At 35.1% G+C, this 13,966-nt stretch overlaps 1 protein-coding gene across 2 annotated transcripts in view; it reads right to left on the reverse strand.

Annotated features, from left to right (window-relative positions):
* Window positions 1-2,098: 2,098 nt before the first annotated feature.
* Window positions 2,099-13,966, reverse strand: part of LOC115446175 (delta-1-pyrroline-5-carboxylate synthase) — a 41,440-nt gene continuing 29,572 nt past the window's right edge. The window contains exons 5-10 of one of the 2 annotated variants that reach the window (XM_030172740.2): window positions 9,318-9,488; window positions 8,835-9,023; window positions 8,167-8,359; window positions 6,716-7,720; window positions 3,339-3,476; window positions 2,099-3,198 (exon numbers count right to left, since the gene is read on the reverse strand). In XM_030172740.2, coding sequence (XP_030028600.2) covers window positions 3,077-3,198; window positions 3,339-3,476; window positions 6,716-7,720; window positions 8,167-8,359; window positions 8,835-9,023; window positions 9,318-9,488 — 1,818 coding nt within the window. In that variant the 3' untranslated portion in view covers window positions 2,099-3,076. The remainder of the gene's footprint in view (window positions 3,199-3,338; window positions 3,477-6,715; window positions 7,721-8,166; window positions 8,360-8,834; window positions 9,024-9,317; window positions 9,489-13,966) is intronic. The other variant, XM_030172741.2, reaches the window with a different exon arrangement.

Below are 13,966 nucleotides of genomic sequence, written 5' to 3' on the forward strand. Positions count from 1 at the left end.
AAATTTCATTAAAATCCATTCAGTAGATTTTCAGAAAATTAATAGCATAAACCCAGAAAGGGGAGTTTGTTTTATAGCATCTATAGATGATAAAGTCGTTGTTATGGTTACAATAGATTCACATATCAACTTACTTATTTCAAGCATCGGCAAATCATCAATCATCATCATCCTCATGAACTCTACTACTTAACTTAGGCCTCCCCTAAAGATTTCCAGACGGACCTGTCGAAAGCGGTCTGCATCCAGCGTGTTCCTCGACTTTTATTAAGTCGTCTATCTGCCTTATAGATGGACAATGGACATCCAACGCTGCGTTTGACGGTAAGTGGTCTCCACTAGAGAACTTTTTTGCCCAATCTGACGTCAATTCTGTGAACTACAACCCCTGTCCATAGATTGACTTGCTAAAATGCACATTATTTGCATGGACAAATACAACTTAAAATACTTTTTAGAAGAATCATGCATTCAGTATAAGTCTTAAAGAAAGAAATGTAAGGGAGGGAAAGAAGTTTTTGTAAAATTATATCAAGATCTCGACGATTATCCAACAAAAATATTTATAAAGAGGAAAGATCAAGTTTTCGCTACAGCGTTTTAGGAACTTTTGTAGCGGGAAAAGATTTTCAAGCAGGCAAATTTGCAAGCAACACCTCGCACTATCTAAATCAGCCGTTTAAAACCAATACTGTCAAATGAAATTTACTTGAAATTCGTGAACAGGCGTTCTATATAAGTACATACGTATATAAATAGTTAAAATGAATTCTATGAAAGCGTGCTAGCAAACCAGTAGTACATCCAATTTAGTTATTTAGTAAACGTATGATTTTACAAAGCAATATACCCTTTAAAAGACTAATGACCGACCTTCCTAGGTAAAACGATTTGATGTGTCTTTTGTCCTATTTATAAATCGTCTGATTGCGTGCCTGTTAAATAGTTTCACAAATGTAGGCAGTTCAGGTATTGTTGGGACAACCAAACTTTGGAATACGGCGGTTGTATTATTTCACTACACTGCGAATTAATTTTGTTTTCAATTACACGGTTTAATTACTAGTGACGAATTTGAAAATAATTTAGGACGGATTAAAGCAATTTTTTAAACGTCACATATAATTAACATATTAAATAAATTATAACTTGACACACACGCCTTTTATTCCAGATATTATATTATGTTTCATCATCATCAGTCGCAGGATGTCCGCTGCTGAACATGAGCCTTCACAAAAGATTTTCAGATCGACTTATTGGAAGCGGCCCGAATCCAGCGTCCTCCTGCGATTTTTATGAGGCCATCTGTCCACCTCGTGGGTGAACGTCCGACGTTGCGCTTGCCAAATCGTGACCGCCAGTTCAAAACCTTCTTGCCCCATCGGCCATCAGTTCTGCGAGCTATGTGCCTTGCCATATAATATTATACTTTCATGCATAGGCTCAACTGGTGCACCCACTTTCCGCCGTGTGTATTCCGTCCCATGTGATAGATGGTGAGCCTATCGCTATATTGGGCACAAATTCTAGACTCTGGGCTTAAATTGAATAGAAAAACTGAATATCTCTTTGCCCAACCTGTGCATCGAACCCGAGACTTCAGCTCTGCACTCGTACCGTCAAACAAGTACGCCTCAAAGGCAACAAAGTAAAAAGTCAAAGTAACTTGACTGAATATGAAAGTATAAGATTTTATCTGTTTCATCTATGCAACTGATATTATTCAATCAAAAACTTTTATTGAATCAAAAGCTTTTATCCGATCATTGAAAGTCTACCCTAAGAATATTTACTTCCTCATCAGGTACAAGGTTTTATTTGATAGCACGGATCCACAGCCTTAGCAATTTATAATATTTACCCGAATTATTATCATTTTTAGTAATAAAAAACACACAATTTTTTTTACCTTTTCTTAGGCAAGTCCGATCTAATATCTCACTTATATTTCCTTCCTAATATTATGTTCTTCTCATTCTTGTTGATTCTAGAGATCACGTTTAAGATAAGGATTTTGGACAAACTTAGGTACTTGAAACACCAGGCAGACATAAATACAATTTTGATGAAATAGTCGTTGAAAAAAAACGCTCAATAATATTACATTGTCTATTTATCATATTAATTAACAAAGTGTAAACCACATAAACATTTTCACATAGTTACAGCACTTTACTTACAGTGTAGAATGCAAGGCAATTTGTATTAACCAAGGGATTGACTTGAGACATCAACTTTAAGGGCCGTATTTTATAAGGTAATCTCAACTCAGAACAAAATTCAAGTAAATATTTAAATCAATTTCACCTTTGAGTAAAATCTCAAGTAGATATTTAATATATTGAACTATTTAATAAACCAATCTTAAGCTGTTATTTAAGAGCTTGTTCTCAGCTGAGTCGGCGCTGTTAAATATACAAAACTCAACTGTAAAAATCCCTGACATATTGTGACTTACTCATTTATGCTGATGCTATTATAGGTTAAAAATAACTACTAGTTTAAGATGCTGACCTTAACTTGACAGCATCTCAACTGACGTCGCACTTCAGTGTGAAACTTATTTACAAATATTTCTACGGTCCCAAGTTGTGTGGTTCAATATAAGAATCAAAATCCATATGGATTATCCATTATTAAACACTATCCGCATACTGTATAAATAAATTCCTTATGAAATTCATCTTGATTCAATATTCTTTAATCTTTAATAAAGTTTCAACTTGAAAGAAATGCTATTACATTATGGTAAAATATGGTAATGGGATGTGTAACTTATAAATCAGAATAAGCAGTAGAAAATACTGTGCGAGCGGTTACTTAAATCAGCTCAGAGTAAAAAAACTAGATATTATTATTTTTTTTTTTTAATATAATCCCTGTGTCAGGATCAGTTAATAACACTAATAATAAAAGAGATAGTTGAAAATTAGGTAGATTCTTTTTCTGTAGACTTTCCTTCTTTGAAAATGATATAGTGTTTAAGCGTTTTAAATATTATATGTTTTACTTTCTAAATGGCACGAAAGAATCGCCTAATTTTATGCCAAATAGTTAGTTTTGGTTTAGCTAGTCATTCCACGGGCACTTTTTCGTGTAACCAACTCCTTTTGCCTTCATTGAACTCAGCGGCTGTGTGGTCTGTGCCTTCGAGTATCCATTTCGTTGTTAGGAGGCCTTCGACACCTACTGGTCCTGTAAAATAAAAATAATTGTATCTCATTAATAACATTACAACTTGAAAAGGGTTTTCAATCATGTTTAAATTATAAAAAAATGTATTATTACTCCTTGTGCGTTCTCTTAATCAATAATACTTAAAACATTTACATTACCTCTAGCATGGATCCTGGCGGTAGATATACCAACTTCAGCGCCAAGGCCGAACCTGAAGCCATCGGCGAAACGAGAGGAGACATTGTGGAAGACACAAGCGCTGTCGACAGCTGAGAGGAATCGCCGCGCTGTACCATCTAAAATGAGATAAATAATATTCATCAAGCAAACCTAAACCTCACAGCAGAATATACAATCACACGTATTTATAATCCCACAGTAAGGTAGACAAGAAAATATATTTGTATATTGAGGGTATATATGGTTATAGGTATATATGGTATATATGGTTCCAAAGTAACTACGGGAAAATTTCAATACCCAAACTAGAAAAAAAATGTGATGAATAACAAACAAAATTATCTTGCTGCCGACACTGAACCAGCGAATTCTCGTTTTATTCAGTTATATTGACATATCAATGTACTGAACTAATTATTATAAAACAAAATAAAAACTTTGATAAGATAATTTGTAAACAAACGTCACCAGTATAAATATGATGTTTCGAACAGATAATTTGGGTATTTTTTCAATAGTTACTGTAATGACGACTTGTCATATGACCTCCGACATCTTTACTAAAGTATGAAAATTAAAAAAAACGTTCTTCTGCCGGTATAGTTGAAACACTTCTAATATAAAATTACCTAAGTCAGTACTATCTAATGAAAGAATTTTCTAGTTGACAGAAATAATATGCCAAATTTTATGTTACTGCTCAGTTTCCTATCAATTTAATACTCATAGTAGTAAATCTTACTTCTTACTAATATATAAATGCGTTTAAAGTCAAAGGACATTGTTCTGTGCCCATACATAATTCGCCCTGGAACCAACAGCAATGGAAAAATGTTTGTAATATTTAAAATCATTAATAAATTCTCATGACATATTATTTACAAAACGGACAAGCTGGGATATCGCATTAATCCAAAGAAACGATGAGATTTTGAGGTTATAATTGATAGTAAACATTGAAAGCTTTTCAATGTTCAAGGTAGATTTATAGTTCTATCATTTACGCTTTAAATATGCTTTTTATTGATATAAGTACGTATCTAATATATAAACGCTAAAGATTCATCACTATGTAGGTATCTGAATATTTTTAACTTAAATCGGGCTATTTTAAGATTTGATTTTGAAGGTACCTAATTATGTAGTTATAGTATTTACATCCTCTAAGAGTACCCTTCAGATTTTATGTATTTTCTATATATACGTACGTCGTACGTATTCCCCGAAGAGACAGACAGAGGCGCACTGTTGAGCATTCACGCTTCATCAGAAGCATGGCATATTTAAACACACTTTTGATAGACTCTTAGGGCATGTAGGATTAAATTAAACAAATAAAAAAATATTTTCAGTTCATATTATTTATTTCCTCATCACCTACATTGTTTTATAAAATATTATCTAAGTATTGTGCAGGAGGGTTGTTGTTATGGTATTATTTATCAATTCAGTTTTGCCAATCACAATCACCGAGTCCGGATTTCCAACATTCCATTACAGAGCACGCAGCTTCTACTAACATGGTTACAGCCGAAGTATGTATAGGCTCTTGGGCCGTGGTCCAACAAGCTGTACATATAAAATCAAGGGCTACAACCTGAAAAAAAACAAACAAACACATTATGCTCAAATTAGAATGGCAATATATTAATATTGTGTCACACGGAAAGCAGATTTATGTATTCAAATCTTCCTGCTGAATTAAATGTAAGAAACCTTCAAGCATATGACACACATTTTTTAATCAACAATATACTTGCTAGTTTGCTCTTAAGTTCCCACAGCCACATGCTAAAGTGTGTAGTAGGTAGTATACAGACTCTGTTCGCTGTCTCCACGTAGTTATCAAGAACAGGAACTGAGGAGAAAACTAGAAGTTTGGCGGCAGTTAAACTTGTACGATTAAAGAAAAATGTGCTTACCAAACGAGGCGCTGTCCATTGATGTATACAATGGCGAATCTGCTCGTTCTCCAACACCATGAATCCGCCAGCAGAGCCACAATTAATGCGAAAAGCAATTTCCATTTCATATCCGTTATCAATGCCATGTTAATTGTTACATCAGTTCACAAAGTCCAGAAATCACAGCCAGTGTATGTCGATATCGTAATCAATCGCACAGAGTCTTTATAATAGCCGAATCGTCAATGATATAGTGAGAGTCAGAGAATTATAATATATTATATGGAAAGTGAGAGTCTAGTTTATTTGTCTCTGATGAGTGAAATGTGAGTGACATTAAATTGAATTGAAAAATGAAGTAAGAATTAGGGATACTACTCGACTAGATTCTGGATCGATTATATCGATCATTTATACAAAAATCGATTTTATTCAACATAGGGTTATTTTAATTCGGAAAAATATTAACGGGACCCTTATCCCGGAAAATCTTTCACACGGGCGATTCCGATAGTAATTTAATATGGAGAGAGTTTGAGGCCCTCGGATGGAGGGAGAGAGAAGAACGCTACTTTTTATATGTATAATTCATAAATATTTTGTACGACAGAAAAATAAATGTTGGCATAATATATTATGCTCTACTATCTGTACGAAGCCAGGGCGGGTCGCTAATATAGAATCTAAATAAACAAAGTCAATCAATATGAATTAAAAACTAAAAAAAAAACTTTTTTCATAGACGACTTGATCTATAATCAATTTAGTCCTAAAACTAACTACTTATTTATTTGAGACGCATCCACTGCTCGATTAAATATTATTATAATAATTAAAGAACATATCGCCTCACAAATCGAATACATTAAAATGTTTCCATAATTAATTATCGGTAATTAGATTTATCGTTTTGTCAAACCGGTACATTTCTCTATACACACTTAGTTGTAAACATGTCGGCGACTTTGACTTTAAGTCGTTACAATATTTTTATATATTCTTTTTGGTAGCAGCTTGGCCGTTTTATACACATATTTGCAAATAATATAAAAAAATACATAAATAATTATGGTGCTATTCACACCTTTGTTGGTTCTGGGGCCGTTTTCGACAATGTCCTTTATGAAAATATTTTGACGTTTGAAAATTGGGATGTTTTGTTGAAAGTCAACGAGGAAGCAGCTGTACGGATTTGTATGAAAATTTATGTAGGGAAGACCATGTCCTAGTTGAACACATAGGCTACTTTTTATGCCTGTGATTTGCTCCCATGGGAAATAATGGATTTTGTTTAATCAGATTTTTTAACTCGATTACGCTGGTGTTCTATACACCGCGCTATACATCGCTACAATGGAATTAGGAACATTTGTAGTAGGAAAGAAATGTTCACGCAAGCAACGCCTAGTCAATGTCAATGAAAAGCGCATTAAAGTCTGCTTAGGACTTACCATTTTCAGTAACAATGACATCAGTATGGGAACTGCCGAACTGATGAATGTGGTGTACAGCTTCATCCAGATCCTTCACCACTTCGATACAACATTCCAGAGCACCGTATTCATGACGCATGGTTCTTGCTGGAGGCGGGCCGAACGTCAATTGAGTAGCCAACTTCGGACCTGCGTGGATCTTTACACCTTCTTGTTTGAGCATATTGCAAATGTCATTGAATAGAGACCCAGACATATGATCTTCGTGGATAAGTAAAGTTTCCATAGCATTGCACGCTGCTGGGTAATCACATTTCGAATCACGAACGATCTTCAGCGCTTTCGCTACGTCCGCATCTTTATCTAAATACACGTGGCAGATTCCTTCAGCGTGACCAAGAACTGGAATGTGCTGCGATTGCTTTTGAATACTCCTAACAAGGTCCGACGAACCTCTAGGAATAATCAAATCTATGTGTTTCTCCATTGCTAGTAAATCGCTAATTTCTTCACGAGTCGAAACTAAAGAAATCGCATCTTCAGCCCCTACCGATTGTAGAGATTCTTTAACTAATCCCATAAGTGCTTTGTTTGAGTACGCAGCTTCTTTTCCACCTTTCAGTAGGAGTCCGTTGGCTGACGCCATAGCCAGGGCTGCTACTTGAGGAAGAGAATCAGGTCTTGATTCGAATATTACTAAAAGAACTCCAATAGGAACGGTTACTTGTCTAAGCATTAAATTTTCGGCCAACTTCGTTTTTCTAAGTACTCTGCCTACATTTTCATAACTGGAATCGGCAATTTGCTTTAAACCTATAGATAAAGTCTTCAGTTTCCCTTGACTTAGTGAGAGTCGGTTCAGCAGCGGTTTGGCGACTCCATTTTTAGTTGCTTCCTCCAAGTCTTTGTTATTTGCTTCTAGTATTTGGTCTTGCTTGTTAATAAGTAAATCGGCTAACGAGTGTATAGCAGATGCCCGTTCTGATGGTGTCAATTGCTGTAACACTCGGCTGCCGGTGCGCGCTAAAAAGAAATATTAACGTTAAAGCTACAAGCTCACATTGCTAAGATAGGTTATCGTTTCATAGGTAATGTGTTGTGGTATAAAATACCAAAAGTTTTGTAAAAATCAAAGGTCGGGTAAAGTGATATCGGTTTTTTCTACTCAGTTTCAGTCTAAATCTGGAATTTGTGAACAATATGGCTCCCATTACATTATAGGACAGAATGCAGATAGCAAAAAGTGGATGTCCTGTTAGCATTTCCGCCTACCCCATTTGGTATAAAGGTGGGATATGTTTTTGTGATTAATTAAAACTCGGTTGACCTATACTAAACTATGAGGTCGTTTATTAAGCAACAGGATATCGTCAATCGACGAAATAATAATATGAAGCGATTTGTTGATGTTACTGTTTCCAAATTATTTTCAGTTTAAAAACTACTTAGATATTGTGTAAAATTCTTACCATTTTCAGCCAAAACATCGACAGAGGTTGAAGAGTTGGTAGCGTAATCAGTGAAGAAAGTACCAACTTTTCTTCCACTTATAATGGTCTTGATGGCCTTCTCTTGCATTCCGTTGCATATAACAACGCTGACGCCTCTCGCCATAGCCCATGTAGCTGCGTTAACTTTTGAGTCCATGCCACCAGTACCAACCTAATAAAATATGGTAATAATATAAAGTAACTTAGGTACCAATCATCATTATTATCAACCACATAAAGTTCACTGCTGATCACAGGCCTCCCCCAAAGATTTCCAGACGGACCTGTAAAAACCAGCGTACATTGAACGTACCAAGGTACCAAAGATAAAGGTAAGGTAGTAAGGTTTCACTGAAATGTGATCCAAAACGGTACTACTAAAACTAACTGTTCATATATTGGCAATAGATCGATATATCAAGAGATTGCACCGAATACTGATCTAAAACGGAGTTACAACTGTTCTAATATTGACAATTGATCGATATCTCAACAGAATGCGCTACTATAAAAATTCAGTTATGCTGCTATACTATTGCTGGCGGTTCCTCTCTTAAGATAGTAAGTCTCAATAAAAATATTCCATAGAACACCAAAACAGGCCTTTATACTTTTGATTTAAAACTGGTAGAATAAAGTATTCTTACCTTCGATTTCTGTCCGAACTGCACTTGATCCCTTTCCTTTGACGTGTAGGTGTGCATCATCCTCGCTCCGTCTTCCCATGGCGGCTTGTTGTATATACCGTCCACGTCTGACATCATGATTAGCAGGTCCGACTGGATCTCCGCAGCCAGCAGCGCTGATAGACTGTCGTTGTCTTTTATTCCGATGCCCTTATGTACGAAAAAGTTTCAATTACTGTATTTGCATTGTAATGTAAAGATCTCATGTATTTAAAGGGTTTCTTTAATATTAAAATGTCTTAAAAACCTAAATCATTTCGAAAATCAAATAGGTGTGAATGAAAACTAAACTGTTTAAGATAATTACAAACTGACCAGATGACTGACTTAGATTAACGTCTATTACTTGTACAAAAATTATTATTAATAATTTTAACCCAAACCAGAACAAATGGATAGTATTGTTCATCTACTGAAACGTTTAACTTCTTTAAACTACATTACCTTCTTCCCAGTACCAGGCACAACGGTATCATCATGGATGTACATAGGCGGGCTGACAGCGTCATTCGTATTCACTATGGGCACTATGTTCAACGAGATCAGTTCAGATAGTGTGCAGAACAAATTCTTCCTTGTCTCTTCATTGTAGAAGTCTGGTTTGGTTACTAGCACCTGGAGACAAAAAAAATATTTAGGAATTTCCCATAGAAAAAACAACTTACAAATTCCCCTACAGCGCACCAGCACTATCATTTTAATTGATCTTTCAGACAAATTAAATATTCTAAAGGCTAAAAATATAATACAAGAGAACATATTTACTGAAGTCGAAAATAAATAAACTTCTAAAAAACTACTTTGATACAAAACCAATCTTAAGTCTTCCAAAAAAAGACTATTTTCATACAAAAGCATATCCACAGTGTGTATGTATATAAAACCTATAACTTCTAATAGTGAAGCCAAAAATAAGACACACAACAACGCACCAACGAGACTAGAACATTAATAAACCTCTAAACGTAGTTTGATGAAAAACCTAATCCAAAGCACTTGAAGTAGACGGATTTCATATGAAAACTTCCTATAATATATTACCATCCACTAGTATTAAGACGAAAATACATCACATCGTGGTCTTACACAAAAACAAGAGCAGAAATAATTTGATCGTTCAATTTTGTTTGAAAGGAGAAATTTTTCTTTAGCTTGCAAACCCTGGTGGATATGAATTTTTCATAAAGCTATTTTTGGCATTGCGCGCGGTGAATTATTACAGTGGACGTGTTTGACGAACTGGTGGTAGAGTTCACCATCCATTGCAGTTAATTTTGAGTTGGGGATGAGTGCGTAGCTTTTTTAAACTGGCTATGACGTTGGTAATTTTCCATAAACCCGAGCCATAATATCTATAGACATTTGATATCAAAACGGTTAATTAATTATGCTTTTGGAAATCTATACGCCGCTCACAACGCCGAAGATACAGACAAATTATACAACCAATTCTTTAATCAACCAATTAACTTATACAATACAGATACGTTAATATATTCTTATTTCTTTCTGACCAAGATAGAAATTAAAGCGCACCAATCATATTCCAAGATAATTTAATTTAAAATTTGCTTCACATGGAACTGCAGCCTTAAACGGAGGGATGTCACCGGAAGCATCCACATTTATTAAGTTTGTTACACTGTCGGATATAACGTCTGGCAGACTAGACTTGACTGTTACCCGCTATTTGCGAATAAAATGAGAACGCGACCAAGTTATATTGGACATCTAGAGTTTATGTTAACGTTTAACTCACTATCGAAATAAGACTAGTTTTTGGATTTTATCGTTTTTTAAATCGAAATGTCGGGAGAAAATTAAAATATATAAAACCGAAAATGAGTTTTATTTCCATGTCTAAAATTCGTGCAAACATAAGAAATCATTATTTAAAAATATAGTGCAACTTAACACAAATTCTTTCGTAGATCTGTAATTACCTTCTTAAATGTGCACCATCGTTTGTTAGTGAAATATTTAAAAAACTAGTCGTAAACTGAAATAGTTACACTATAAATTATCGACATTGGTGGATATTTTCACAAATCTGAATACTGTTACATCTCTAGAGCGCAGAAATTACGTGACAATTTGCACATGAGCCACCAGCGCTCACGACGCTTTATGTCAAACCGACTGACATACTTTAATATTCTTATGAGTTACAAAATTTAAAAACTAATATCATCACTTTTATTCATAATGTCTAGTAGTTTACTATGTTTACATTGTCCCCATTATTCATAGACGTTTTTATCTAAGGACAGAGTAAAGCAGTGATAACAAATCTGTTTCTCAGTGCTGACGGCATGGCAGCCTTCGCAGTGCGTAGACATAGGGCCGTTGTGATTGGCTTGTATTGAGATACAACAAAAAACGTCTATGAATAAGTGGGTGTAAGTATAGTAAAGAAGTATCCATCTATCTATTCAAGACTATTCTGTTTTAAACAAATAAGGGTTATACCCATAAGTACGTACCTAATTTAAAGAAAGAAGAGTTTTATTATTGGCACTAAATGCAGTTATAAAAGAAAAAGTATTTTTTTACAAACAATTAAATTAATGTGCCAACTATACTCATTCAGCTGCTGCAATACAGCTGCAGCGCTGGTCATTTTATATAAAGTTCTCAATATCCGAAACTTTATGCCATTAAAATGATGAACCAAACTAAACATTATACGGCCTGTCCCCCCTCCACTAATTTGGGACAGTTTCGTGGGAGTATATGCTTTGTTTATTTAATTTAACTTTGATGTAGGTAAGGCTTACACGTTCTGTTGTTTCTATCAAAACTTTAGTGGGAAAGGTTCGTTCACACGTTTACGATTTGGGACAGATTTTTTTGGTACTAGAGATTGTATAGTTTGTTAAATATTTTGAAAAGTAATCGAAATTGCCGCCCACTTAATGTTAAGTGGTAACCGTCATCCATAGACATTCAATGTATTGACCTATACACAGATCGCCAGGAACGCAGATGACGGTGTATTTCCAAAATAAAAGTATCAAAATCAGATTAATCCAACGAAGCCATCAGAGGTACAGTACGTGCGTGCACTCCAAAGAATCTTATGGAATGTTAACGTTATTAGTTAATGTAGTGGTTTTATCGATATTTCATTATCGATGTAAGAGGTCAAGGCCGATAGTACGAAATACATTTATTATATAATATCGACATAATCACTGCATTTCGTTAACATTCCATAAGAATGAATGAATAAACTCGCGCGCGGACTGTAGGCTCGCGCATCCCGCAATCCGCTGTGGTTCGGCTAACTCTAGCATACGTTGTTAACGCTTTTGGGCTTATTTAGCGTTAAATTATAATTAGCATCGACTGTAACCGAATGAATAATTTGTACGAAATTCTAATGTAGATGTTGTATTAATTATTAAGCATAAATCTTCAAATAGCGCAACTGCATCAGTTATTTTATGTTTAGTATCAATTCACGGATAGCTATCGGGATTGTCTACCGATCGCAAGTCGTGACGTACGCACGGCACTGTAACACAATGTTTGATAACGACATGTTTGCGTCGGGAACAAACGAATACAACACGCACAGCTATTTAAACTCATTCACAACTCATTAGGCCCTGTACTAATACTACGTTATTATTAACATTACTTGTGCAAAGTTTGTTACATTGTCGCTGATGTGTTCATATTGCCTAAGGCGCCGAGTTGAAGTTGTCATCTTACATTCGTAAAATACTATCCTGCTATCAAACTTAGAAATGACGATGGCCTAGTTGGGTGTGGAAGAGACTGCCGAGATGATTGTCCGCAGATTCAAAGGCCAACAGCACACTTCTCTGACTTATAAAAATATATGTGTATTCTTTGTGAATTATTGCTTGCTGTAACAGTGAAGGAAAACATCATGTGGACACCTGCACACTTGAGAAACTCTCTATAGTATTTTGAGGGTAATATAGTGATAAATGACATGGTCAAGGTAATATCTCCTTGGCGGGAGATTAGGGTCAGAATACGGTGCATCTACTGTAATTATCGTATGGAGACACTACTTGCTTCGGCAACTTAAGCAACATTAAAAAGTATCAGTTTCACATTAACGTAGTTTCTCGATATTGATAGACGAACGACGTTATCATAATCTATTAACCACTTTTTACAGTACGCTTAATCTGTAATTACTGGTTTCGAGGCCATTTTTTTGGAGACTAGCATGAATAGATGAAGAGCTTCCACTCGCTTATTCCTCTCAAGTTTAACTTCAGTCCGGCCATGTTTGAGAGGCCCTCTTGTACACTATATCTTTGGAACTTCAACAAGACAGTGCTAATTCTGTTTTTGCCGACATATTTACCTAAATACCCATAAAAACACACTCTGACATAGACCCTTATTTACAATCGTCACTAGTACGTAGCAATGTTGCGGTCATAAGTCTGTTTCTCAGTACTTACGGCATGACAGCCTTCGCAGCAGACTAAATTAAGATGCGAAAATACTTCAATTGGTAAACATAACTGAACAACGCCAAAAAACAATGTAATTGACGCCTACGAGCACACTGCTCGCCTCATAGTACTGTTTTTGAATACGGATGTTTGTATTAGAAATATTTTGATAAACGACATTCCGCATTTTGCAAGCTTATAACGTTGTCCTGTTGTAACATCTCCATAAATTCCCTGGGTAAATGGAAAACATTTTGTGTTACAACGGCGGTATGGTAATCTGCGTGCACATTTGAATTTCTGAATTAATTAATCATTTTTATGTACTAAACATCCCTCGCTAAGGGAACGGTTTAGCGCGAATATAATTCTGGACCAAATATTGTATTTTGAAATAAAACCTTTTTGTAGCAGACTCGTTTTTGTCATCTTTACCTGAATTTTAATCAATTGTTTACATATGCTGTGCTATTCTATTGTTTATTTTGATATTTTAACAACGCAGATCGGACGTTAAATATGTCATTGCCAATAAAATGACAAGAGTCATCATCGATCCTATGTGTGCAAAAAATTTTAATCAAGGTCAAAAGTCAAAAATTCCGGTTTTTCCCATTTTTCTCTGAAACCGGAGGTGTTATTGTAAAAATA

The sequence above is a fragment of the Manduca sexta genome, chromosome 19, assembly GCF_014839805.1.
Source record: "Manduca sexta isolate Smith_Timp_Sample1 chromosome 19, JHU_Msex_v1.0, whole genome shotgun sequence".
NCBI classification, from domain to species: Eukaryota; Metazoa; Arthropoda; class Insecta; order Lepidoptera; family Sphingidae; genus Manduca; species Manduca sexta.